This window comes from Electrophorus electricus, unplaced genomic scaffold, assembly GCF_041902795.1.
Source record: "Electrophorus electricus isolate QZ-2024a unplaced genomic scaffold, ASM4190279v1 Scaffold311, whole genome shotgun sequence".
Taxonomy (NCBI): Eukaryota; Metazoa; Chordata; class Actinopteri; order Gymnotiformes; family Gymnotidae; genus Electrophorus; species Electrophorus electricus.
The window spans coordinates 7,501-31,665 of record NW_027658596.1 but is presented as its reverse complement, the minus strand read 5'-3'; the positions used below and the strand labels follow the sequence as shown (position 1 = coordinate 31,665).

The 24,165-nt window shown below is 47.2% G+C and overlaps 1 protein-coding gene and 1 pseudogene across 2 annotated transcripts in view; one reads left to right on the top strand and one right to left on the bottom strand.

Moving 5' to 3' along the window:
• Positions 1-186: 186 nt before the first annotated feature.
• On the top strand, positions 187-15,512 carry LOC145655674 (arf-GAP with SH3 domain, ANK repeat and PH domain-containing protein 1-like; the record flags this gene model as incomplete). Its single annotated transcript, XM_081709167.1, has 20 exons — positions 187-273; positions 3,330-3,430; positions 3,773-3,842; positions 4,081-4,168; positions 4,559-4,607; positions 5,232-5,395; positions 6,660-6,793; positions 7,014-7,105; positions 9,468-9,654; positions 9,745-9,830; positions 10,225-10,340; positions 10,540-10,607; positions 10,815-10,922; positions 11,314-11,557; positions 11,765-11,947; positions 12,042-12,105; positions 12,328-12,389; positions 12,686-12,870; positions 12,982-13,104; positions 14,200-15,512. Coding segments are annotated over 20 exons (2,286 nt in total), but the record flags the coding sequence as incomplete, so codon positions are not given.
• Positions 15,513-16,288: 776 nt separating this feature from the next.
• The window catches only part of LOC145655673 (CMP-N-acetylneuraminate-beta-galactosamide-alpha-2,3-sialyltransferase 2-like), an 8,449-nt pseudogene continuing 572 nt past the window's right edge, over positions 16,289-24,165 (bottom strand). Inside the window, exons 2-8 of the transcript XR_014121675.1 lie at positions 22,964-23,071; positions 20,469-21,140; positions 18,903-19,087; positions 17,680-17,859; positions 17,361-17,406; positions 16,709-16,828; positions 16,289-16,507 (exon numbers count right to left, since the gene is read on the bottom strand). The product of XR_014121675.1 is annotated as a CMP-N-acetylneuraminate-beta-galactosamide-alpha-2,3-sialyltransferase 2-like (transcript). The remainder of the gene's footprint in view (positions 16,508-16,708; positions 16,829-17,360; positions 17,407-17,679; positions 17,860-18,902; positions 19,088-20,468; positions 21,141-22,963; positions 23,072-24,165) is intronic.

The window sequence follows — 24,165 nt, the reverse complement described above, 5'->3', positions numbered from 1 at the left end:
TGTTGAGCAGACACATTGTTAGTGTTAATTGTATTCTAGTCTGCAGCCTTTTTCTGTGGGATGTACAAAAGAATGTTTTGTGTGTGTGTGTGTGTGTGTGTGTGTGTACTTTTATGTAAACACTGCCTGCATGTATCTTGCATCCATGTCTACACTATCTGTGATTGTATGTGTGTGTGTGTCTAGATCAAACAGAGGCAGGATGAAGAGAAGAGGCAGCTTTGCTCTTTACGAGACCAGCTCAGACCTGCACTACAGCCTGAACTTAAGGAGGTGAACACCCCCCCCCACACACACACCGCACACACACCACCATACACACCACACCACACACACACACCACACACCACACCACACACACACACACACCACACACCAACACACACCCCACTCTCACACACACCACACACACACACACATACACACCACCACACACACCACACCACACACACACACCACACACCACACCACCACACACACCACACCACACACACACACTGCACACACACCACCACACACACCACACCACACACACACACACACACACACACACACACTGCACACACACCACCACGCACACCACACCACACACGCACACACACACACACCACACACACACACCACACACACACACACACACACACACACACACACACACACTCACACACAAACATCACACACCACACACACACACACACACACACCACACTCACACACAAACACCACCACACACACACACACACACACACACACACCACACACACACACACACCACACTCACACACAAACATCACACACCACGCACACAGTACACTCAGACCAAACACACACCACACTGCCATCAGTCCTGAATCCAGGATCAAGCTTGCATTCTCAGTATGTGAGTGTAAGACAAAACCAAGATAGGCTACAAAAACTACACAACGCATACACTAACCAAATACATATGACTATAAACGTAACCCTAGTAAAAACATTACAGGAAATATTTGCACATGAATGCGGTAAAAATGTAACATGTTTACTTTTGTGTTACTCAACCCACAATGTGTTGCATGTCATAACAAGAAGTAGTTGGACATGCTGAATGTATCAGACGTTTTCTGATTGACATTTCTGGCATGTTTCCATGGAAACGTCCAGCATGGCCCAAGCAGAGGAGGGGAGTCTACTTAAGCAGCACGTTCACAGCTGTTGGCACTTCAACCAAGTGAATGCAGAAATGCAAATAACCAGAAACGGTGTATAAACCATTTAAGGTTTTAAAGTTCTGGTTCTTGGCTTTTCTGCGTAGTTGGTCATGGGTGCCTTGTGCTCACAGCAGCCACCGAAGTTCTGCTGTAGCCTGGATTGGTAGTGAAGCGCCATCCCGCAACCAACTGGAACGTTGCATCGCAGTCCTGATCCTGGGGTTCCCCACCACTGTTAACACTGCCGGTGTTAAACTCACGAAGGGCGGGTTCGGGCTTTAGGTCTGGTGTGTGTATGTGTGTGTGTGTGTGTGTGTGTGTGTGTGTGTGTGTGTGTGTGTGTGTGTGTGTGGGCACAGAGAGGGGGTCTTGAGGATCACAATAGATGTAGTTTACATCTATAATAGTGGCCTTGTTTTCTGCCTGGTGAGATATAATGAGAACATAATCAGATACTAACGCGATGTTTTCCTTTTCTCCATGTGCCCCAGCAGACTAGGAGAGTAAGTGAGCTTTTATGGATCTACACTTATGGGGTTTCCCTTTATCATCTCGGGCGTTTCGACCCTGAGATACAGCTGCAGCACCCTGCCACAGATCTGCGTTCCTTGTCCGGTTTTTGTGCTGGTGGTGTTTGCTCATCTTGTCGGTGTTTCTAGGCTGTGATGATGGTGTGTAGTGATACGGTGTTAGTGCCTGGTTTCCCGCTTGTGTAGTGCATGTTCTCTGCTGGTCTGTGTCGATCTGGAGAATATAACCCCCCCAACCGCCCCTACCCCTGGGTGCGGACCGAGGCGGCTCTGAGTGTGCACATGCAGCGGTCCGCCATTGGAGTGTGAGGCAACACTTCTGCTTGCTGTTGGTGACACAGCTGTGTTACGCAGTGTGCGGTGGCGCTTATTACGTACTGAGGCCTGTGAAGCATGTAAGGACGGAACTGTGCAACTGGTGTGTGTGTGCGTGTGTGTGTGTGTGTGTGTGCGTATGTGTGTGTCTGTTTGTGTGTGTGTGTGTGCGTGTGTGTGTGTGCGTGTGTGTGTTTGTTTGTGTGTGTGTGTGTGCGTGTGTGTGTGCGTGTTTGTGTCTGTGTGTGTGTGCGTGTGTGTGCATGTGCATGTGTGTGTGTGCGTGTGTGTGTGTGTGTGTGTGCATGTGTGTGTGCGTGTGTGTGTGTGTCTGTGTGTGTGTGTGTGTGTGTGTGTGTGTGCGTGCGTGTGTGTGTATGTGTGTGTCTGTCTGTGTGTGTGTGTGTGTGTGTGTGTGTGAGTGTGTGCACGCGTGTGTGTGCGTGCATGCATGTGTGTATGTGCGTGTGTGTGTGTGTGTGTGTGTGTGCGCGTATGTGTGTGTGCGTGTGTGTGTGTGTGCACGTGTGTGTGTGTGCGCGTGTGTGTGCGTGTGTGTGTGTATGTGTGTGTCTGTTTGTGTGTGTCTGTGTGTGTGTGTGCGTGTGTGTGTGTGCGTGTGTGTGTTTGTGTGTGCGCGCGTGTGTGTGTGCGTGCATGTGTGCATGTGTGTGTGTATGTGTGTGTCTGTTTGTGTGTGTCTGTGTGTGTGTGTGCGTGTGTGTGTGCGTGTGTGTGTTTGTGTGTGCGCGCGTGTGTGTGTGCGTGCATGTGTGCATGCGTGTGTGTATGTGTGTGTCTGTTTGTGTGTGTCTGTGTGTGTGTGCGCGTGTGTGTGTGTGCGCGTGTGTGTGCGTGTGTGTGTGCGTGTGTGTGTTTGTGTGTGCGCGCGCGTGTGTGTGCGTGCATGTGTGCATGCGTGTGTGTATGTGTGTGTCTGTTTGTGTGTGTCTGTGTGTGTGTGTGCGTGTGTGTGTGCGTGTGTGTGTTTGTGTGTGCGCGCGTGTGTGTGTGCGTGCATGTGTGCATGCGTGTGTGTATGTGTGTGTCTGTTTGTGTGTGTCTGTGTGTGTGTGCGCGTGTGTGTGTGTGCGCGTGTGTGTGCGTGTGTGTGTGCGTGTGTGTGTTTGTGTGTGCGCGCGCGTGTGTGTGCGTGCATGTGTGCATGCGTGTGTGTATGTGTGTGTCTGTTTGTGTGTGTCTGTGTGTGTGTGTGCGTGTGTGTGTGTGTATGTGTGTTTGTGTGTGTGGGTGTGTGTGTGTGTGTGGGTGTGTGTGTGTGTGTGTGTTGCAGGACTCTTTAAGTAGGCAGACTGTCTACAGCATGCACCAGCTTCAAGGCAACAAGCAGTATGGCACAGAGAAGTCAGGCTGCCTCTACAAGAAGAGTGATGGGTAAATGTCTGGAGTGTGAGGCCTGTAAACACACTCATGTATCACTTCCAGTCCTCAGAGCAGATATGGTTTCCTCTGCTGAGGTTTCCGCTTAAAGAAAAGTTTCCTGTTGTGTTTATATTAGGAAGTGATGAAGTACTTTTATGTGCTCTGCATTTTGATTTATGGAATGGAAATAACTGTGTGTGTGTGTGTGTGTGTGTGTGTGTGTGCGCGTGTGTGTGTGTGTGTGTGTGGGGGTGTGTGTGTGTGCGTGTGTGGGGGTGTGTGTGTATGTGTGCGTGTGTGTGTGTGTGTATATGTGTGCGTGTGTGTGCGTGTGTGTGTGTGTAACCACGGCAGGTTAAGAAAGACGTGGCAGAAGAGGAAGTGCAGTGTACAGAACTGCTATCTGACCATCGCTCATGGGACGGTAAGCATCACAGCTCTACGTCATGTCACGTTACTCCGCGTTATGTTTACCGCCCAAGCGTGGCGTGTTTGTGGCAGCTCGTCCCCACCAGCCCCTGCCTGTCGTCAGACGAGCGTCCTGTGTCCGGTCCTAATAACCCCTCTCCGCTACACCTCTATTTTTGCTCGAAACATGCTCAGTTAAGAGGTGAGAAAGATAAACTCCTGTTATAACGAATCGCTGCTCTCTCCGTCCTCAGCCGAACAAACCACCAGCCAAACTGAACCTGCTCACCTGCCAGGTGAAACCCAGCCTGGAGGACAAGAAGTGCTTCGACCTCATCTCACGTAGGTCACGCCCACCACAGACTCAACAATGTCCCGTCTATGCACCGATCACCACGAGGCTATAAGTGAGCGTGGTGGACACGAGCTTGTATACTAAGGCCGGCTGTGTTACCACGGTTACGCGTGTCCCCAGACCTCAAACGTTTGGTGTCATTCAATGAGAGAATGGACAACCATGTCTCTCGGAGGAGTGCGGTGTGCTTGGCGCCGTGGTGTACTGGCACTCACACCTGCGTGTGAGGAGTTTACAGACGCCGTTCAGACTTCGCTGATGCTCTAACTGAAGTCCCTAACGTTTGTCAGCAGTATGTGAATCTGCTTGCCAGCGTTTAATGAGCGTTCTTTGTGTTTCTTCTCATTGTGTGTGTGTGTGTGTGTTTCTTATGGCAGATAACCGCACTTATCACTTTCTAGCGGAGGATGAGTCAGACTGTATGGCGTAAGTAATGTTTATTGCTTTGTTATTTTGTGATTTGGAGTGATTTCAACCATGCGCTGCTTAAGACCACAGAGTGGCTCAGTTGGGAAACTCTGTAGTGGTCAGTGTGGCAGCTCCTGTTTGGGCTTACATCCCCTTCGGATCTGGTCAGGGCATCTCACAGACACTTTCTCTATCACAGAAACCTGAGGAGTGTTTAGGGAAACAGAAGTCCTGCCAACGTCAGTGTGATTCACACGGTTCACATTTATGCTCATATTTAGAATGATCGTGGGCAGGGCGCATGTAGCATAGTGTCTGTGTAGTAAACACAAAGAAACAGCGTGATGTGTTTACAATAAGCCTTTGTTTGTAATCCACTCATGCTACTGAAGTGTAGTTTAAGAGAGATAGGATAGGGCTAGATTGTTAATTCTAGTGTGAACACACACACACACACACACATAATCACACTTTACAGTGTGCCCTTTCCAGTCTGGTAGAAGGTGGCAGATCTTCACTTATCAGGAACGTCTTTGAAATATCTGATATCCCTTTGCTCAGTGTGTGTGTCGTGAGTGATGCGCGTCCACCCCCCAACACCCACGTGCCCTCTGATTGTGTGTGGGTGTGTGTGTGATTCAGGTGGATATCAGTGCTGACCAACAGCAAGCAGGAGGCACTGAACGTGGCGCTGGATGAGCTCAGGCCGAGCGGGGAGAGTAGCGTGGGGGACCTGACAAAGGCCATCATCGATGATGTCCTGCGCATGCCGGGCAACAGCGTGTGCTGTGACTGCAGTGCTCCAGGTGGGGGCGCCAGAGGGCCCGGGCTCAGGACGTGAGAGGAACGCACTTCCGCCTCGCGCGAGTGAATTACTGCTGGCATTTTTAATTTGGGCCTTTTGCAGTTCTGGGGGATTAAAAACATCCGGAGTGTAGCTGTGTACCACGTGAGCCTTCTGGGTCTGTCCAGAGATGTTGTTTTCGCTTTCACAGACCACTGTTTTCTTTGGAACATGACACATGGAGGTAGATTCTGAACTTTAAGAACTCCGCTCGGAAACTCAATGCAGATTGCAAACTCAATGCAAACTGATGCTACAGTGCGTGTTGGCCCATTTGCGCGATCTCCAGATCTCTAAATCAAGAAGAAACTATCCATGAGTTAAGGGACCAGTGACGGCTTTGTTTGTCAGCATTATTATCTTGGCTGTCCTTAAAATACATTTGATTAACTGAAAGCTGAATTAAAGTGTGATAAAGGGAGTGGGATGAATTTCCCACATATTTCCTCCCATCCCGAGGACAGGGAGCGTTAGAGAACCTTAATTACGATACCCTTGGGTAACTGGGTGTCTAGAGGTGGACAAACCAACAAAGAAATCTCTTGAACACAGTGGCTTAATTATTTAGCATTTCTCCCAGATTCATGTATTTATTGTATGGGCTACGCAGTAGACTTTAAAATGCCACGTTTTTTTGTTGTTGTTGTTCCTTTGGATACTGGGTGTACATTTGCTTTGAAAAATATTGGGGATAAGAATGCTGACCGGCTGTTGCATTCAATTCAATCTGCGCCTCGAATTCGCTTTCGCTTACGTCGTCCAGTGTGTGCACGCACTAGAAAGAAATAAGTGCCATGGCTGAAGGGATTTACGGCCGCGTTTGTCCTGCTTAACGACACTGAGGAGCAGGCGCGTCGGCACCATGGTTTAAAATACATCCGTAGTGCGATTGTTTTCTACTTATTTTTGATTAAAAAGCAATCGGCTCGACTTCGCGAAATGTCAGTTGTGATGCGTTTATTACCTCAGGTTCGTCTGACAGCTTGAAATAGAAACACAAGCTGTTGCTGTCATTAGGAACATAATACGTTTCATTTTATGTTATTGCTTGAATTATTGTTGCATAAACTGAGAAAAAAATTCAGAGGACACAAAAATATTCTTAGGGTACACTTTCCGAAAGTGGTTGCGAGGTGTTGCTAATGTAAATGTGCTCTGAGTGGGTCTTCTCCTGCTCTTGGGCAGTAGATGCCTCCTGATGCCTTCTGTTGCTGTGTGGTTTCCAGACCCCTTATGGATCTCAACGAATCTGGGCATCCTCACATGTATCGAGTGTTCAGGGATACATCGGGAGATGGGAGTACACCACTCAAGAATCCAGTCCCTCTCCCTGGACAAGCTGGGCACATCGGAGCTGCTGGTACATCCCTTCACGCGAGTCCCTGTGGGGCGTCCAAAACCGTGAACCAATAAGAATCACGCGCATACTTTGACCCGATATGTTCTGCTCTTCATTTTAGAGAGCAAATATGTTCTGCCCCCTACTTTCAAAATCCATACCTCTGACAGAGTTGTGGATTCATTTTATGTTTCGATCTCTCTATCTCACTCCTTCTCTCCTGTGCTCTGCGTCTGTCCAGTTGGCCAGGAACGTGGGGAACTTTGCCTTTAATGACATCGTGGAGGCCGGCCTCCCCAGCCTGTCTCTGAAGCCGTCTGCAGACAGTGACATGTGAGTGATGGACAGACCCGTAATTGCTCTGCCCACTGCAACAAATCAGATTCACGTGTTGGACGTTCTCTGACCGCACCACTCTGTCTCCTAGACGAGCTATGGGATCTCAGTATATTCACTGGGCACCAGTGCAATTTTCCGTCAATCCCCAGGTTTTCATTATGGATTTGGCTAAAAGATCCATGGACACCATAATATGACTCCCCTAATAACATTACTAACAAAGTATCAGGTGGTTCAGAGGCCTTAAATGAAGATAGAACTGGCTGAGTCTCGGTAATTGGGTGCACGTGGCTGTCAGAAGGCTGCCGCCCCTCAGGGTGACTGATGTCTCTCTGCAGAGCAAGCAGCTGAGAGCAGCTAATGTTATTTGCACTGTTCCAGCAGTGCGCAGTTCAACGCTGGCATCCGTTCAACGCTGGAGTCACACGGCTCCACACGTCTTCCCTCCTGCTGTGGGGGTATTGCCTTGTCCTCGGGCCTCTGAAGCGCGTCTCGCTGTGTTATCAGATAGTCCCACCTATCGTACTCAGGCATCAAACGGGCTTTGAGCCACACAGTCTTAGCGTTGTCTCTGGTGGTAAGGCGTGTGCTAGCTCCTCCGCTGCTCTGGTCGTAAAATAACATTCTAAAAAAAAGGCAAATTTAAGGCTGGATTTGCCGTCTTAAGAAAAAAGTCAGAATGGATACCATTCACATGCATCCACACGCTGAGTCCTTTCAGAGGTATTATAAATCCATTACCGTCTGTTCATAGCCAGCAGAGGCCAGCCAGCAGTAAACTAGGGGACTGTGTCAGGTGCTTCTGAAAGACAAAGTATTGGCAAATGGCAAAGTATTGATTTCTCTCCACAGAGCAAAGAATATCATTTACTGCAGGAGCCGATATAGTAGCAGTGCTGTGGTTGATGCTGGCTGAGGTGAAGTTAGCATTTATTGAGGCACAAAGCCATTTGCTATTTATCAAAATCATAGCCTGTCTGAAATAGAGAGATCAGCTGGTAATGGATTAAATTATTATCTTTATATTCTTTGTGTGTGTGTGTGATAAGTATACCTAAAATATCTAAAACCTCTGATTCTTTTAGAAATATTAAAATGGATCAGTCCAGATTCCCAGAGCATCACTTTAGCAGTGATATGAAAGTAACAGTAACAGCTGCCACTGTGTCGGGAGGACACACACACCAGATAATATGAACATTTTGCTCTATTTGTTTCTGTAATTTTAATTCTAGTTTCCATACAGTTTGATCAAATGGTAAACAAACGAAATAAAGTGAAAAGTCAGGAGTCATCTATCACCTCCTGCTGCCTGGAGGGGCCAGAATCTAAACACATCTGCGTTAAAGAGATGACGAAAGACTTCCTGTAATAGATGTTATCGTGATCTTAAAGAGCACAGGGCTATTAGCCGTCTGACCAGACCTTGATAGTCAAATACTAATCAGATTTGGCTCTTTTAAGAGATAGAAACATGTTCCTAATCTGTCTGATCCCAGACCAGTCAGTAGACAGCCCTGACCCCATGACTGTGGCCAAAAGGTTTTCTGCTTTTTGCTTAATGTGTCACAGACATACAGTAACGTTGAACTCTGTTTATGCATAGAAACCAGTGCATTTATTTTTTTGTAGTCTGAGATATGTAGTTTGGGATATGTACTCTTAGATATGTAGTTTTGGATATGTAGTCTGAGATATGCAGTCTGGGATGTGTAGTCTGGCATATGTAGTCTGGGACATGTAAGGGTTGGCACCTGGCCGAGGCCCCTCCGGCCACCAGAGGGAGGCCTCTAGTCAGGCACACTACTAATCAGGCTTGATGACCAACAACTGTGCTAGAGCTATATAAGCCCAGTGACCCAGTCATTCAGTGCTGGGTCTTTGCTAAAGTTCTGAGCCAAGCTCCTAGCTGCTAACTCTGGGTATCGATGTCTGTGAGCCCTTGTGCTACACCTCACTTCTGCTCTGTGAGGGTGTTTGTGTTTTCCCCCTTGAGTCTGTCTCTCTCCCGAGGCTCCCCTTAGCCATTACAGTTCCTCCCTGTTTTCTGGTTTTGTTTGGGAAGTTTTAGTATGGTTTTCCCCAGTGCATCGGGACTGCCATTTTTTCTGTGGCGTCCTTTGAGTGGGGGGAGTTTTGATGTATCACTGTTCAAGGTTACTGTATGGGAATTGCTGTCTAGAGGGAAAAAAAACCCCTCAAAATAAGTGTGTGTGTGTGTTTTTTTTTACTTTACATGTTATAAGGTGGATTATCACTGTAATTGGCAGGCTAGAAACTGCCTGCATCACTGAGACTTTTATAGTAATAGATACGCTGGCCAGTGTGCAGATATAGAAGTGATGTTTGTGTGCAGGGCAGTGCGTAAGGACTTCATCTTGGCGAAGTACATCGAGTGTCAGTTTGCGCAGCGGAGCGGAGGCTCGCCAGATACTCTGCGTAGACGCCTGCAGCAGGCTGTGCATGCCACAGACATCTTCGGCCTGCTCCAGCTCTACGCCGAGAAGATGGACATGAATCAGCCTATACCCAACCCTCTGCAGGTACACACACAAACACACTCGTGCACAGCCCTCAACATGGCTGTTTTCGAGCGCTAACGATGTGAAGGACTGTGTCTCCTCTCTCTGAAGGAAAAGCGTGAGACGGCGCTCCACCTGGCCGTCCTGCTGGCTGACCACACCTCACTACATATGGTGGACTTCCTGGTGCACAACTGGTGAGACCAAACTGTATGTAAATATGCAAATCAGACGCTAATTCCTCTGTCCTATATGCCGTATACTGGCCATCACTGCCAGGCTCGTCTCACTCCACGTTCCGCTGAAAGTACCCACAACGTCATTCTGAGGAGAGACTGAGGTGGAATGTGTGAGAGGGGAAATGTTGGCCTATGTGCACATTCCAGGAAATGGTGTCGGGGCGGGAGAGGAAGTGGGAGAGACAAAGAAATAAAGTGCGAGAAACTGAAAGAGAGAGAGAGAGAGAGAGAGAGAGAAAATGAAAGGGGAACAGACGTGTGACGTGGAAAGGAGGAGCGCCGTCTGACAGGTGCTCTCGCGTGCCGCGAGTTTCTTCTCATCGTTGCGTGCCTTTTTTCGCGTGTGTTTCAGTACCAACCTAGACGCTCAGACTGTGAAGGGCAACACGGCGCTGCATTACTGCTGTCAGCACAACAAAAGCCAGTGTCTTAAACTCCTGCTCCGAGCCAAAGTCAACACACACCTCAGTGAGTGAACACACACCCCCGCCCCACCCGGGTTCCTCCCACGCCAGGACACGGCATCACGCATGCCACTTTTCCCTCCTTTGGATGAAGTTCGTAGGTCCTCCAGTAATAAAGCTGCGTCCCAGAACCGGGTCCCACTGGGCGGGTTGTGAGTGGTGTGATTGTGGAGTTGCTGATGGCAATTGTTCTGCCCTCGCAGAGAACGAGAACAGAGAGACTGCCCTGGACGTCGCTCGACGGCTCCGGCACGCACACTGTGAAGAGCTGGTATGCTGCGCGGGTTCTCTTATCGTTTCTATCACTGTTTGTTATATTTCTATTATAATTTTTTATTCTTCACTTCTTGATCCACTGCTCCGCTCACGCAGGTAGTTTTTTTTACATTTTTTTCCAGAGCTATAGGAATCGCCTGGCTCCGTTTCGACGCGTGCCAGCCGTTAGGAAGTTTTGCTAACATTCAGGTGTACTGTTCAGATCGTGCAGGCTCAGAATAACCAGTTCAACATGCACCTGAACGTGGAGTACGAGTGGAGGCTACGGCAGGACGACGTGTACGAGAGCGACGAAGACGTGGACGACAAGGTCGGCCCCTCTGTTAACCTTTAACCTTTTGCTAACCCCGACGCACGCTGCCTGAGCAGCGGCAGGCTTGACGCGTTCATAGAGTAACTGTGCGGGTTCGTGGACGTTTCCTGCGCTGTTACCGGTAGCAACGAGCCAGACATCATAACAGTCGCACGTTGCATGATTATGACCTGTAGCATTGGTGTCATTCTTTTCTTTGACGATTGCCTTCCCTTTGGGAATATCGTATTCCCGCTGGAACGCGGCGTCCCCGCTGGAACGTACTCGCTGTTATATACCGGTAAGTTAAGCGTCAAACATGCTTGCTGTGCGTAATGGCGTCTCGTGAGCCGAGCGGTCCTGTGACCGGTAGCGTTTCGTCTCTGCGTGCATGTGGCTCCACGGTCAGTCGTGGCCGGTGAAGAGGGACCGCGGCAGCCGCCCCTTCAGCCTGTACCACAGCGACGGTTCCAGTCAGGACCGAGGAGGACGGGGAGGGGGGCTCTTCGGCATGGGCCGGCGGCTGACGCTGGCGTGGGGTGAGCAGAAGAGGGAGGTGTACCCTGGCCCCTCCCCTCAGACCCGCAGCCTGGACAGCCCCCCACCTCCACCTCCATCCTCACCTGCACCCCCGCTGCCCCCTAGAGTTAGAGGTAGGAACCGCCACACGGCACGTCCCACCTGTCTGTCCGCCGGAGTCGACCAAACGGAGTGGAGTTATTGGATATACGCCCCGAACCTCCACAGAGAGCTCGGAGCTATGACTGCATTCAGAAGCTCTGATGCAATTTAGATGCACCAGGTGCATGTCAGCAGAAATGTTCGTTTTATTTTGTATTCTCCTCCTCTCCTCTCCGTAGTTGCTCCAACTCTCCCACCCCCTCCGCCGCCTGTCAGTACTCCAGACAGCTGGACCGAGGTGGCCTGGAGTAAGAAGAGGACCCCCCCCCCTCCTCTGGTCATTCGGCACAAGCGGACCTACTCTGAGCCCTCGCCGCAGGTGCCGCACAGTCCACACGGGGGCGCCCCCCTGGGCCACGCTGGTATGCACACGCCTACCCTGCGCTTTCAAAACTCTGCCCTTCAGTCTGGGATTGAAGGACCAGCATTTCAAGCTGTTACTTTTTTTTTGGCTAGATTACGGTGTGCCAGGCAGTCCACGAGCCTTCGGCTGTCACGATTCATCGTTTCCTAAGTGTGTGTAAGTGTGTACGCCTTTTATTCAAAGTCTGGCCTCTAGTGGTGAGAGCAAAAATGGCATTTTACATATTGATGAAACGCTTGCGTAAAACACAAACCATTTTAAGATTTTGGTTTAAAAAAAACAAATTGGTGCGCATTCACTCACCAAGCTCACTACATACCTCACAATATCAACCACTCACACGCTCTATGATGAATCAGACTGATAAGTTTATTTCAGCTCAGGGTCTCCGAAGTACACTGTGAGTGCCCTCAACTCCCTATCTGAGCTGCCAGAGCATGGCAAGTGACCCTGTTGGTGTTTGTATGTGTTGTGTTGTCTATTTTGTATAACGTAGTTTGATGCTAGACTATGCTTTTTAAAAAAAAAAAAAAACTGGCTTTTTGTGTTAAAGTAAAACCTTTTAAGTATGGTGTTAAAATGCATGTTAATATATTAGAATGCCTTAAAAATGAATTGATTTGTTTGGTAGTTTTGATGAGGCCTGTTGGCCTTATCAGTTTATTTAAATTCACCATTATAGTAGATAAGAGGTCTTATTCCTGATTACAGGAAGTGACGTTGTGACTCTCAGCAGGTTTCCGGGCAAACGTGGGAGACAAAGCTGCTCACGCCCTCTACCAGATTCCTCAGAAGTCCAACGCTGGACGAAAGGGGCTGCCTCGCTCTCCCTCCTCCCCTCGCTCCTTTAGCCTGGACTCCAACGGAAGCTCCTCCTCTTCCTTTCCCAGCATGCCACACCAACTGCCCCGGCAAACTGTGGTGAGGGCCTGTGGCTTCCTTCCTGCCCCCCCGAGAATGTACCACTGGGTGGCTACACACTGAGTAACTTGTGTAATCCTGGTCTGAAGTGTGTGTGTGTGTGTCTTTCAGACAAAGTCAAAACCACGGCGAGTGAAAGCCATGTATGACTGCGTGGCTGATCACCACGACGAGCTCACCTTCAGCGAGGGGGATGTGTTGGTGGTCCTTGCGGAGGAAGACACAGACTGGTGGGTAGGTATGACGGGCAGCGCGGGCCGGAGCAAGAAGCTTGGACAGCAGCGCTTCCCATGACGATTTCTGCCAGCTCTCCGGTGGTTTTATATTGAGAATGTTCATGACAGGCCACGGGTTTATGACGTTGAGGACTGCCAGGTGCAATTCAGCTGCCTCACCTGTGGTCTTGAGCTAAATGTCGTATATGTTTCAGCGGTGTTGGCTGGATGTTGGTTTCCCTATGCGGTTTGTTAGAGCCATGATGTGTGTTAGGGTGGAGACTTGTCTCCCTCGCGCACACATGCTCCACTGGCTTCAGATAACACCCTGCACCCACAGCTCTGATAAAGCATGCAGCACAAGACCCCACACACACACACACACACACACACACACACACACACACACACACACACACACACACACACATAGCTCTGATAAAGCATGCAGCACAAGACCCTACACACACACACACACACACAGCTCTGATAAAGCATGCAGCACAAGACCCTACACACACACACACACACACACACACACAGCTCTGATAAAGCATGCAGCACAAGACCCTACACACACACACAGCTCTGATAAAATACGTGGTCTGGTGGACTATCAGAAGATTCCAGTTCAGTAGAGAGAGGTTGAGGTAGAGAGAGGTTGAGGTAGAGGTAGAGAGAGAGGTAGGTAGAGGTTGAGGTAGAGGTAGAGAGAGAGGTAGGTAGAGGTTGAGGTAGAGGTAGAGAGAGAGGTAGGTAGAGGTTGAGGTAGAGGTAGAGAGAGAGGTAGGTAGAGGTTGAGGTAGAGGTAGAGAGAGAGGTAGGTAGAGGTTGAGGTAGAGAGAGAGGTAGGTAGAGGTTGAGGTAGAGGTAGAGAGAGAGGTAGGTAGAGGTTGAGGTAGAGGTAGAGAGAGAGGTAGGTAGAGGTTGAGGTAGAGGTAGAGAGAGAGGTAGGTAGAGGTAGAGAGAATGAGGATTACGAGGAGGAAGGCAACAAGGGAGTGAACTAGGGATTGTATAATAATTATTATTATATTTGAAGCTTCCGCTTCAAAAATTAAATGTAGGATTTTCATTTAAGGACGTTTTATCAGTCCGTGCCATTTCCTCCCAGCATGGCTATGTGGAGGGACACCCCAACAAGACGGGCCTGTTTCCCATGTCCTTCGTCTCCACGCTGTCCGAATGAAGCCAAGGCAAGGCGGAGCCCAGAGGAAGCGCTCGGAGGAAACGGAGCTCGCATCCACGATTGCGTGTCAAGTATTCGGCCTTCCACAGTGACACGCAGGGCTCTGTTGGGCAGGGTCCGAGAGCTTCCCAGCGGGGCGTTTCGGAACGTCCAACAGTCGGTAGTTTTCCCTTGGGTCCTTCAGACAGGACAGTTGCGTTTCCCTTGTGCCGCACGGCCGTCGGGAACCTCCAGACTTCCTGCGCGTTCTTCTCGGCCTGGGTCAGGCGTGCTGGGACCGTCTGGAGGCTTCTGCAGGCTCCAGTGCGTGTAAGACGCGGATTCCTCGTTCGTGAGCTGCAGCTAAAACGTTAGGCCTGCGTTACAGACAATTGTTACTTCAGTATCCCAGTATGTACTCAAATGTTGTACTGAGTATTTGTATATATTCAGAAGATATTTTATTGTAACGCTTTCCATCATTTCCCGGTACAGATGAAAGTTATTGTTTATTCAAGGTAGACCTGTATCCTCACAGAAACTCCAGAGCTGTCCCAGGCCCCCGTACACGGTCTGGCGCTCCAGGTGTTCAAACGAGGGACACGTTTAAACATTCAAAGTAAGGACTGCTGAAAACATACATTTTACTGTCTTTTCTTCTACTTAAAGCGCACTGAGAAGTAAATCGGCTTCACTACTGAGCTGAGTCGGGACTGGGGCGTGTTCCCGTGTGTAGTCAAATGTCCCGCGAATGCAGCGGAATCAGTACAAGTCTCTGGGCCGCAACTTTGGAAAAAAAAAAAAGAAAAGAAGAAATACCTGAAACGTGTTTATAACCTACTGTCCTGGAAACAACAAGTCTCCACAATTAACTAGTGATCGATTTTCTTTATTTTTGTACAAACTTGACCCCCTTATAGTAGGACGGAGAACACAGATTAAGGGTTGATGCTGTAATATCAGTCCATATTGTACTGAACACCTGAAAATGTCCCTTTTCATTAAGTTTGTGTTGTAATAGCATTGGAATGGAAATGTGAAAACTATTCAGTGCATCACAAAATAATGTCATAGCTGTGTGCATTTTTTTTTTTTTGCTTCTAAATTCTAATATTTAAATGATACATCAGTTCTTAAAATGTGATTTGCCATTTAATTTATTTGTTTTTTGGAATTTAATGGAAACAAAATGTCTGTGGCCCTTGAATGACACAAATGACCTGCATTACACATTATACAGTTTTGTTCGAACACTCGTACAGTCTGTATAAAAGTTCTTGTCTGTTCTTCCATAATGGTGCAAAGTCTCCTTGTCAGATTTTAGTGACTCTGTGCTTAACACCTGGAGGTCAGGCAGACCAGAGTAATAATAATCTGACACAAGGCACTGCAAGATTAGAAAACTCACAAAGTAAAACAATCATAACGTCTATGATCTAACTGGGGTTAATGGTTAAGGTTTGGTATTTTCACAGTCTTGTAAGGGTTGGATTCATCCAGACAAATGATAGAAAAACTAGAGCATTGAGCAAAAACCAAAAAAAACCCACAGGTGTTCTCACTTCGGTCTGAGATATTTTTATATCCACGTGGCATACACACTATACGTTATGTGCTGAAATATGAAAAACATATTTTTTCTGAAAGGAGAAGGAAACCAGGAGAAAAACGGGGAAAAGAAGGGAAGATTCGGAAATTTCTCAAGTCAGTCCAAGGCCACATAGAAGCGGATTACTGGAGAAGACTAGATGGTACGACACAGCATGGATTTAAAAATATATATTTATGATAAAATCCACCACACACAAACAGCTGGAAGTTGTCCCACTTCTGGTTTTTCCTTACTATCCTCCTCATGGGGTTTGTTGTGGTCGGATTTAGGATCCAGTATCCTGACATCCGATGCGTCAGCTAATGATGGAATGACGGTGGGTTTGGTCTGGAGAACGCAGCCTGTCGTCAGTGGGTTTGGTTCAGCAGAGACGACGGTGGTCAGTTGATAGTGGTGAGCCCGTGTGTGGCTCTTTAGCGCTCTTTAGCCAGTATGTCCAGACGTCTCCTGACTCACAGGGGCCTGCTGTTTCGGCCTCGGATACAGTTTAATTTTGCCTTCGGCATACAGCCGCTTGATGACCTCACTCTCAAAGTCGGCGTTGTGCACGCCCGTTTTCCGGAACGCTCCAGAATACTTGTTGTTTTCCCAATAGTGGTGCCAGTTGCCCTGCGCGTCCGCCCCAAAGCCGAACACCGACACCTGGTGGGACACGGCACAACGGAACGGGGAACATTACCGGAACTCTCTCGGCCGCTCTCAAATCAGAAGAAAACTCACGGGACCTGGACTCGTGAGGACTCTAACAGGACAGAGGCCGACTGGGATCCCTCCCAAGCCTGCATCTGGGAGTGATTAACAGACCAATACAGTTATAGACAAAAAAGCAACGCCTTTCCTTACCTCGTCACAGAGGTGCAGCGCGAACACAATGGCCAGCATGCCTGTGGAGGGATATCTCCCATGGTGCTCCGTCCAGCGGTCGTGAGTATACTTGAAGAAGCTGGGGTTCACCACCATGACCTGCAAAGCCAACAGCCCACCGTGAAGCGGCTCCCCTGAACGTTGCGCTCACACCCGGCCGTTTCTTTAACGCCGACCCGCACACGTATACATGTAGGGCTGCTAGCCTGCCTCTGGTGACCTCTCAGGATGGTATACAAAAAAAAAAAAAAAAAAAAAAAAAAAAAAAAAAAAGACGTTGAGAGAGATGGTGGCAAGGATGTTAAATGGGAGTCTTTTCCTGGAGCCAGTTTGCTTGCTCTAAAACAAGGTCTTAGACTCTGGTCCTCGTGAGACGTTGTGCCGGGTTGTGCCGGGTTTCGGAGGTGAGCTCCTGTCCCATTCCCCTCCCCTACGGTCACAAATGCACACTAGACACACCTACGCTCTCGTCTGCAAACACTGAGGTTAAACCTTTCAGTTGGCTGGCCTACCACGATTGTGTGCCTAGTCTATATGAAGGCGAGTTGGCAGTATACTTGGGACACTACAAATGACACCACACACACAAAATTGCAGAAAAGTGCCGTTTCAGACAGAGGGTCACACCCACCTTATCTTTATCTGCCTTCACATGCTCCTTCACTTTTGTGTACGTCCTGAGGATGAAAACACAAACGTCTTCACAACCGCTCCGTTAACAGGCGTCACATGGTTTGGCTAAACCCTTAATACCACGGCAATTAATCCAACATTTCAGCATGAGGAAACAATTTTGTGGCGAAACACATTCACACTCAAACATGACTGGATTTCCAAGGTCGCCCTGTGGGGGTGGGGCGCACAGCACGCTGCCAGGGGGTCGGCCGCCCCACCCTGTGGGGGGCGGGGCGTGCACCCAGGAGGTGGGCCACCTGGGCCCGGGGCCATACCTCTTCACCTCGCCTGTGGACAGAGCACTGGTCAGCCACGTCAGGTCCTGAAGTTTAAAGGGCAGCAGGACGAGCTGCACGCTGGGCGCCAGGTCCATGGCGCTCTCCGGGTACATAAAGTGGTGCGTGGTCCGCTTGCCCACATGCTGCTCGTAACCCCTAGTTCTGGCTCTGTTCATTCTGTAAGGAACAGGACAAACACATTTTTACTGGTATAGCACCTTCTAAAAACCACTTTTAAAAGTGGTTAATACTGCAAAAATCAAAACAGGAAAATAAACCAAGACAAGATTAGGAGAATAAAATTAATGAAATTAAAAGAACACCAAGTACATAATATGTGCTGTACAGTAATAAATTTAAAAGACAAAGTCCTAACTGAATGTAATACTCGATATATGCGTTTTGAGATTTTTTTGAAAATGTTCTGGCTGATAATTGATCCCAAATCTCAGAATTCTAGAACCACAGTAACCAAAACCAAACCACCGTCGGTCAGACGACTTCGGCTGCCGTACACCTGGAATGAGATTAAATCTCAACCATAAATGTAATCCCTCTCAGTCTGTAGCATGATTTACTTAACAGCTTTAGAAGTGTAACATTTGCATACTTCTGTGTTGGTTGTGACAGTGTGGTGAGTTCAGCTCAATCGTTCACATCAATTGCCTTCGTAACTTCGTATATGCGCAGAATATTTCAGAGGGTGACTATTTTACGCGGTCCTTTTTAGATGAAATAAACACTTGACAGACTCTCAGTAACATCAATGATGTGGCACTAGTGAAGCGTCTGAATACATTCAGTAGATTAATCCAGAGACTTTTAATGAACTGTATAAATAAGATTTGTTTATATTATCTATTGAATTCGATTGTTTTTCACTTTATTTGGAGTGTCCAGGTTCCTATCTGTAGATGTTATCCTGAGAGGGCAGTGACCATGTAACAGGTATTACCGTCTTACCGTCATACCATCTTAGCATACTCAACAAGCTCTTACAGACGTGTTGCTGACAACACTCTAACTGAATTTGTTTAGGGTTAGGGTCAGGATTAGGACAAGGATTAATCAGATATAAAGGACCACACAAAATAAAGTTACTTCTTAACAGCTCCAAAGATGTCATAAACTGTGTTGTAAATCTAATCTACTGAAATATACAAATATCGGAAGCGGAATGGCTGGATGGTGGCCTGTTAGACAGAAAGCATGGATCTTACCGGAAGATGACGGAATGGGAGTCTATCAAAGCTCCATCCATGAACTGCAACAAGTTTCCTGAGTTTCCGACCACGGCGCACGTCTGGTAGCGGCCGAACTGATGCGTTTCTTTCGGCGAGGATACCACCTGAAACATCTTCTTAATAACTTCCTCGATTGTCCCTTCAGTTGATTGTTGCAAATTCTAGAGAGTTAGAACGAATTACACTCCCAAAAAACCCACAGAAACTTTCTGCAAGTTTGGATAAAGGAACACCCTGAAAAGTCATCTTTCATCTTATGTTTCTCATTCTCAGAGAAAACCTCAGCAGGGTAGCCTTAAGCATACATGCTTCTCTCTCTCTGTGTGTGTGTGTGTGTAATTTTATATTATATTATATTATATATTATATTATATATATATATATATATATATATATATATATATATATATATATATATATATAAATAATGTATATGTGTGTGTGTGTGTGTGTGATACATATATATAAAATTGTGTGTGTAATTTTATATATGTGTGTGTGTGTGTGTGTGTATTTTTATATATATATATATATATATATATATATATATATGTATATATATATATATATATGTATATGTATATATATATATATATATATATATATATATATATATATATATATACATATATACATATATATATATATATATATATATATATATATATATATATATATATATATATATATATATATATATATATATATATATATATATGTATGTGTGTGTGTGTGTGTGGAAGCCAAAGTACCTGTGCCAATGCCAAGTTCAGGTTCAGTGCCAATGCCCAGAAAAGTTGAAAGCCTTTAATTACATTAAATGAAACTTCCAGAAACAGCTGAGTCAGAGTGGACCGGCCCAACTGTACCACTCTGTGTCTTTAGGGATTTTTGTTTAAGGAGTGGCCAGGAAGGCGGTAGTTTACAGCCTCCCCCTCAGTAGACTAATGAGCTGTTGAGCGAATGATGGTAATAACAGGGACGGGGATGGTGGGGACAGCCAGTAGCTCTGTCTGTCTGTCTTTGTGTCTGTCTTTGTGTGTGTGTGTGTGTGTGTGTGTGTGTGTGTGTGTGTGTGTGTGTGTGTGTGTGTGTGTGTGTGTGTGTGTGTGTGTGTGTGTGTGTGTGTGTGTGTGTGTGTGTGTGTGTGTGTGTACATCCCACACTCTACCATAGAACCTCAGTGGTTAAGTTGCTAGTTCAAGCCCCTTAACCCTCATTTGCTTGAGCTGTATAAAGCATCAGCTCAGTGCCATAAATAGAAAAATCGGGCATAAAAGAAGAAGTCATGATAGGCAACTCGAAATAGTATTGGAAAAAAACAAAAAAACATTCCTGCCATTCTGACTAAACACCTAAGTCATATCCTAAGGCAGAACAAAGCGAATAATCTTTACGTATATTTTACATTTTTCTTTCAAGAGTTGCCCCCCCCCCCCCGCCTTAAACCAAGCTGTCGTATGCCATCATGTGGTTTATGACCTCCATCCTTCAGACGCTAACGGGCTGCAAATGTTTCATACTTGGCTCTAAAACGCTTACCAGCCACCACTTTAAAGAGGCGGGGTCTATTTTCTTGTCTGTCACGGTGAGGCAGGGCTGCTGGTCGCGTTCGTAGCGCTCGTCAAACCACTCGGACACGCCCGCGTCGGCCACGCACGTGCGGCAGCCGCAGGAGTTGCAGCAGACAGCTTCCGGCGTGGCCCGCGGCTGCGTCTGGTTCTGCCCTGGTGGCCTGGACACGCCGTGGGCTGGGGGCGGCGTCCCCGGAAAGGACGCCGCTCTTCGGCATGGTGTACATGGCGATCATGAAAAACAGGATGCCACAGAACAACGCTCCCAAGCACAGTTTCTTCTTCAGTACCATGGCTGGGGCGGGGACCTCATGTCCTTTTGCAGTTCACAATAGGCGAAAAAATCTAAATCACAAACTTCTTAAAGAAAATTCCAAACCAAGGTGCTGGTGGAGGAGCGAAACGGGCTGTTCACCGCGGCGATCGGGTGAAGTTTCGGCTCGCGGCTCCACAGGCCACGGGAAACCCCAAATGTGCAGGGAAGTTTTCGTCTGCTCAGTGGCGCCGCATGGTAAACGAGACAACAAGAGAGGAAACATTCATTTTCACTTTCTACTCAGCTGGCGGTACACAATCCTCCCGAGCTCATGCCACCACATTTCAGTCAACATGACTCCATGTCCTCATAGCCTTCTCGTTCCTGAAACACAGAACAATAAACGAACCTCCGTCAGGATGCGCTCCTGTCGGCCAGGCAACAGAGAGGGAAAACGAAGCCCTGGCAAATTTCAACCAGCAGCGAACAGGACACTGTAATACAATACCAGTCATTTTGCAGAGCGATGCTTTAGTTGGAAAGCACAATTCTGGACTCTGATGCAAGTATCCACATGGGTAACAGTGTAGTATATTACTGCATATCAAAAATATATAAAATTATATATATACACACACACACACACACACACACACACACACACACATCATAAAAGCCCCTCTGGCAGCAGTTAGAGGCCCTTCCTGTTCCTGTAAGTCACAGAGCTGCTGTACTTCATCTCTAATGTTTTCTGTGTGTGTGTGTGGAAACAGACAACTGTTGCTGCTTGCTGAGGCTGCAGGAGTCAGTCAGGTTGCTGCCAATGAGGGGAGAGTTCTGTAGACCCAGCTGATGTTCTGTTGATTGCTAGGTTAACAAATCCCTGTCTACAGTCCAAACAGCACTGTGACTCTAGATGGCAGCAGCTAAAACCGGCGGGTCAGCAGAGCGGCATGTCGGCTGGCAGGTAGCCCTCTCTTCCATTAGTCATCAAAAAACGAACAGCCTTAAATAACACGGGCGGAGAAAATGAAAGAAGACCAGCTACAGAGTAAAACTGTTCCCGTACAGTTAAGAGTTTGGGAGGTTACCAGAGAGTAGATTCCACTAATCTAAAAACGCACTAATCTACAGTAATTTGTGGCTGACTAGGGTGTGAAAACAAATCAGAATAAAATTAAAACATTTATGGTCTTCACATATAGGACATATCTGCGTTTGGTAGGGAGAGGATATATTTAAGTTGGGTGTCTTTATGTAACCCTAGATGTATTATAGGCATCGAACTGTGGTCTCCAGTCACAGCTGACCGCCCCAGTCTCCTACTTAAGGAACAGGACTGGAAGTGCTCACCTTGCTTGTCCTCATATCAGACCACACCTTTGACCTAACTTAACCCCAACCCTACATAATCAAAGGAGAGTTGCAGTTTGCATACATGCAGTTTTGGCGTGACCAGTAATAGATCAGCCATCCTCCCCACCTCACCTCCCATCTCCTCTAAACTTCTACAGTTCTGTTGGATCGAGCACAGTCATTGGTCAGCTTTTCAAGCAGGCAGTGTCCAGGTCTCCCCTGCTTGTGCGGGTTCATTAGCATACCAATATGACAGAATGGAGAGAGTGAACAGAGGGCCTTTCACCCTCCTGGTCCTGAAAACACAGGCTCTCCAGCTCTTGGCAAACAATTCCGATTTGATCAGTCACTGGGACGTGGTCTTTACTCAGTGGAGGTAATCTCTTTACAGCGGTTCCTCGTGGAGGGAATGCTCAAATCTGCGCCAGGGTTACGCAATTAACACACAGCAAAGAAAACGAGCTGCCGCGTTTAACCATTTTGTTGAGCAACTCTTGTGTAATAGAATTTCTCTTCTTTTTGAAACAACGCACACCTCCGTGTGGCTCTAAAAACTCCTGCCCTATGTCTGCGGCAGGCTCGGTCTCAGTGCTGGGCTCTCCTGCCTGTGCATTCAGCCGTCAGCGACTGTTCAAGGCCTTTACTTCTGGGTGCTGCATCGTGGGGGTGGAGGAGAGGAGACTCTCAAGTTAACGAGATCTGTGGCTAACGCTGGGCAGGCGGAAGCTGCGCTCTGGATCTCCCCGCGAGGTTCACGGCCTGGCAGGGCACAGCACTGATGTCACAGCTACCCGATTTCATTAAAGGGAATAACAGGAACAACGGGCATAATGGAAAGACCAGCACTTCACCTGAAAACGGTCCAGGCTGTGGGCCGCTGGATAGAATCCCAGGAGCTCTACAGTGCAAGCAGCATACTGAAGTACTAGATAAACAAAGCACGCTGTCCGGCCACAAAGCTGTGAGAAAAACACATCAGATCAGGGATCACAATCCCAGAGTTAGAGTTAATGATCTGATGAAAAATCAATGAAAAGCAACCCTCCCTCCCAAAGAAACAGTTAGAGGTATTGTCCATTTTTGCTTTGTAAAAAGATTTTCAAAAATGGCCATACCCGATTAAATCTGTTAAGGTTAAATTTGAAGAAAAAAAAGACAGATTTTTAATGAACTAACTTGTTTCCCAGTCACTCAAATTGTTCATGTAAAGAAGAAAATGTTGTCCTGGAGATTGTTAAACAGTATCTCCATGTCAGCACTAAATTATAAAGTTTAAGTGGTGTGTGGAGAGGACTGTTATCAATAGAGCTTAGAGGCTCGACAGAGCTGAAACGTCCATGCACAAGGCTCATGTTTCTGGACTGAAAGTCAGATAAAGACCAGTCTTTCCCAGTAAAAGCAGAAAAACACACCAGGCTGTAACCCCCCTGCCTCACTTCCAGGCGAACACGAGCCCAGAGCTTCAACCCCCCCACCAGAGATCAGACATCTTGGGGAATTTCAAACAGCTGGACCTCCCTGTTTCTTGTGCCTCCCAACAATGTTTCCTGGACCCTAGTTCACTCACTCAGAATTGGCACAACATGCGCCGAAGCTTGAGGAGCAGATGCACTTAGTCTAACCCATACTAACGGCATTCAGATATGCTTTATATATATATATATATATATATATATATATATATATATATATATATATATATATATATATATATATATATATATATATATATAAAATTGACAATACCTTTTATTTGAATTGTTCTTACACTTAAATTGTTTAAATTTACAGAACTTCCTAAGTTCGTACAGTATTTTTGCTCACTTTAGATGGAACACTGACATGAAAACGAGCACAGGATATCGTGTGCGTTCTCTCAACCGTGTTTCGAGGGCAGAGGTTATTATCGATATCCGCTCCAGCAAAGGATATGAAGAAGAAAGCAAACAACAACAAAAAGTCATGTCAGACTTATGTTCAATAATGATCGTTTCGTACTCATTAATGCTTCCTTTCCCCGAACACTGCTCAACTAACCAGAAACAGGACGATA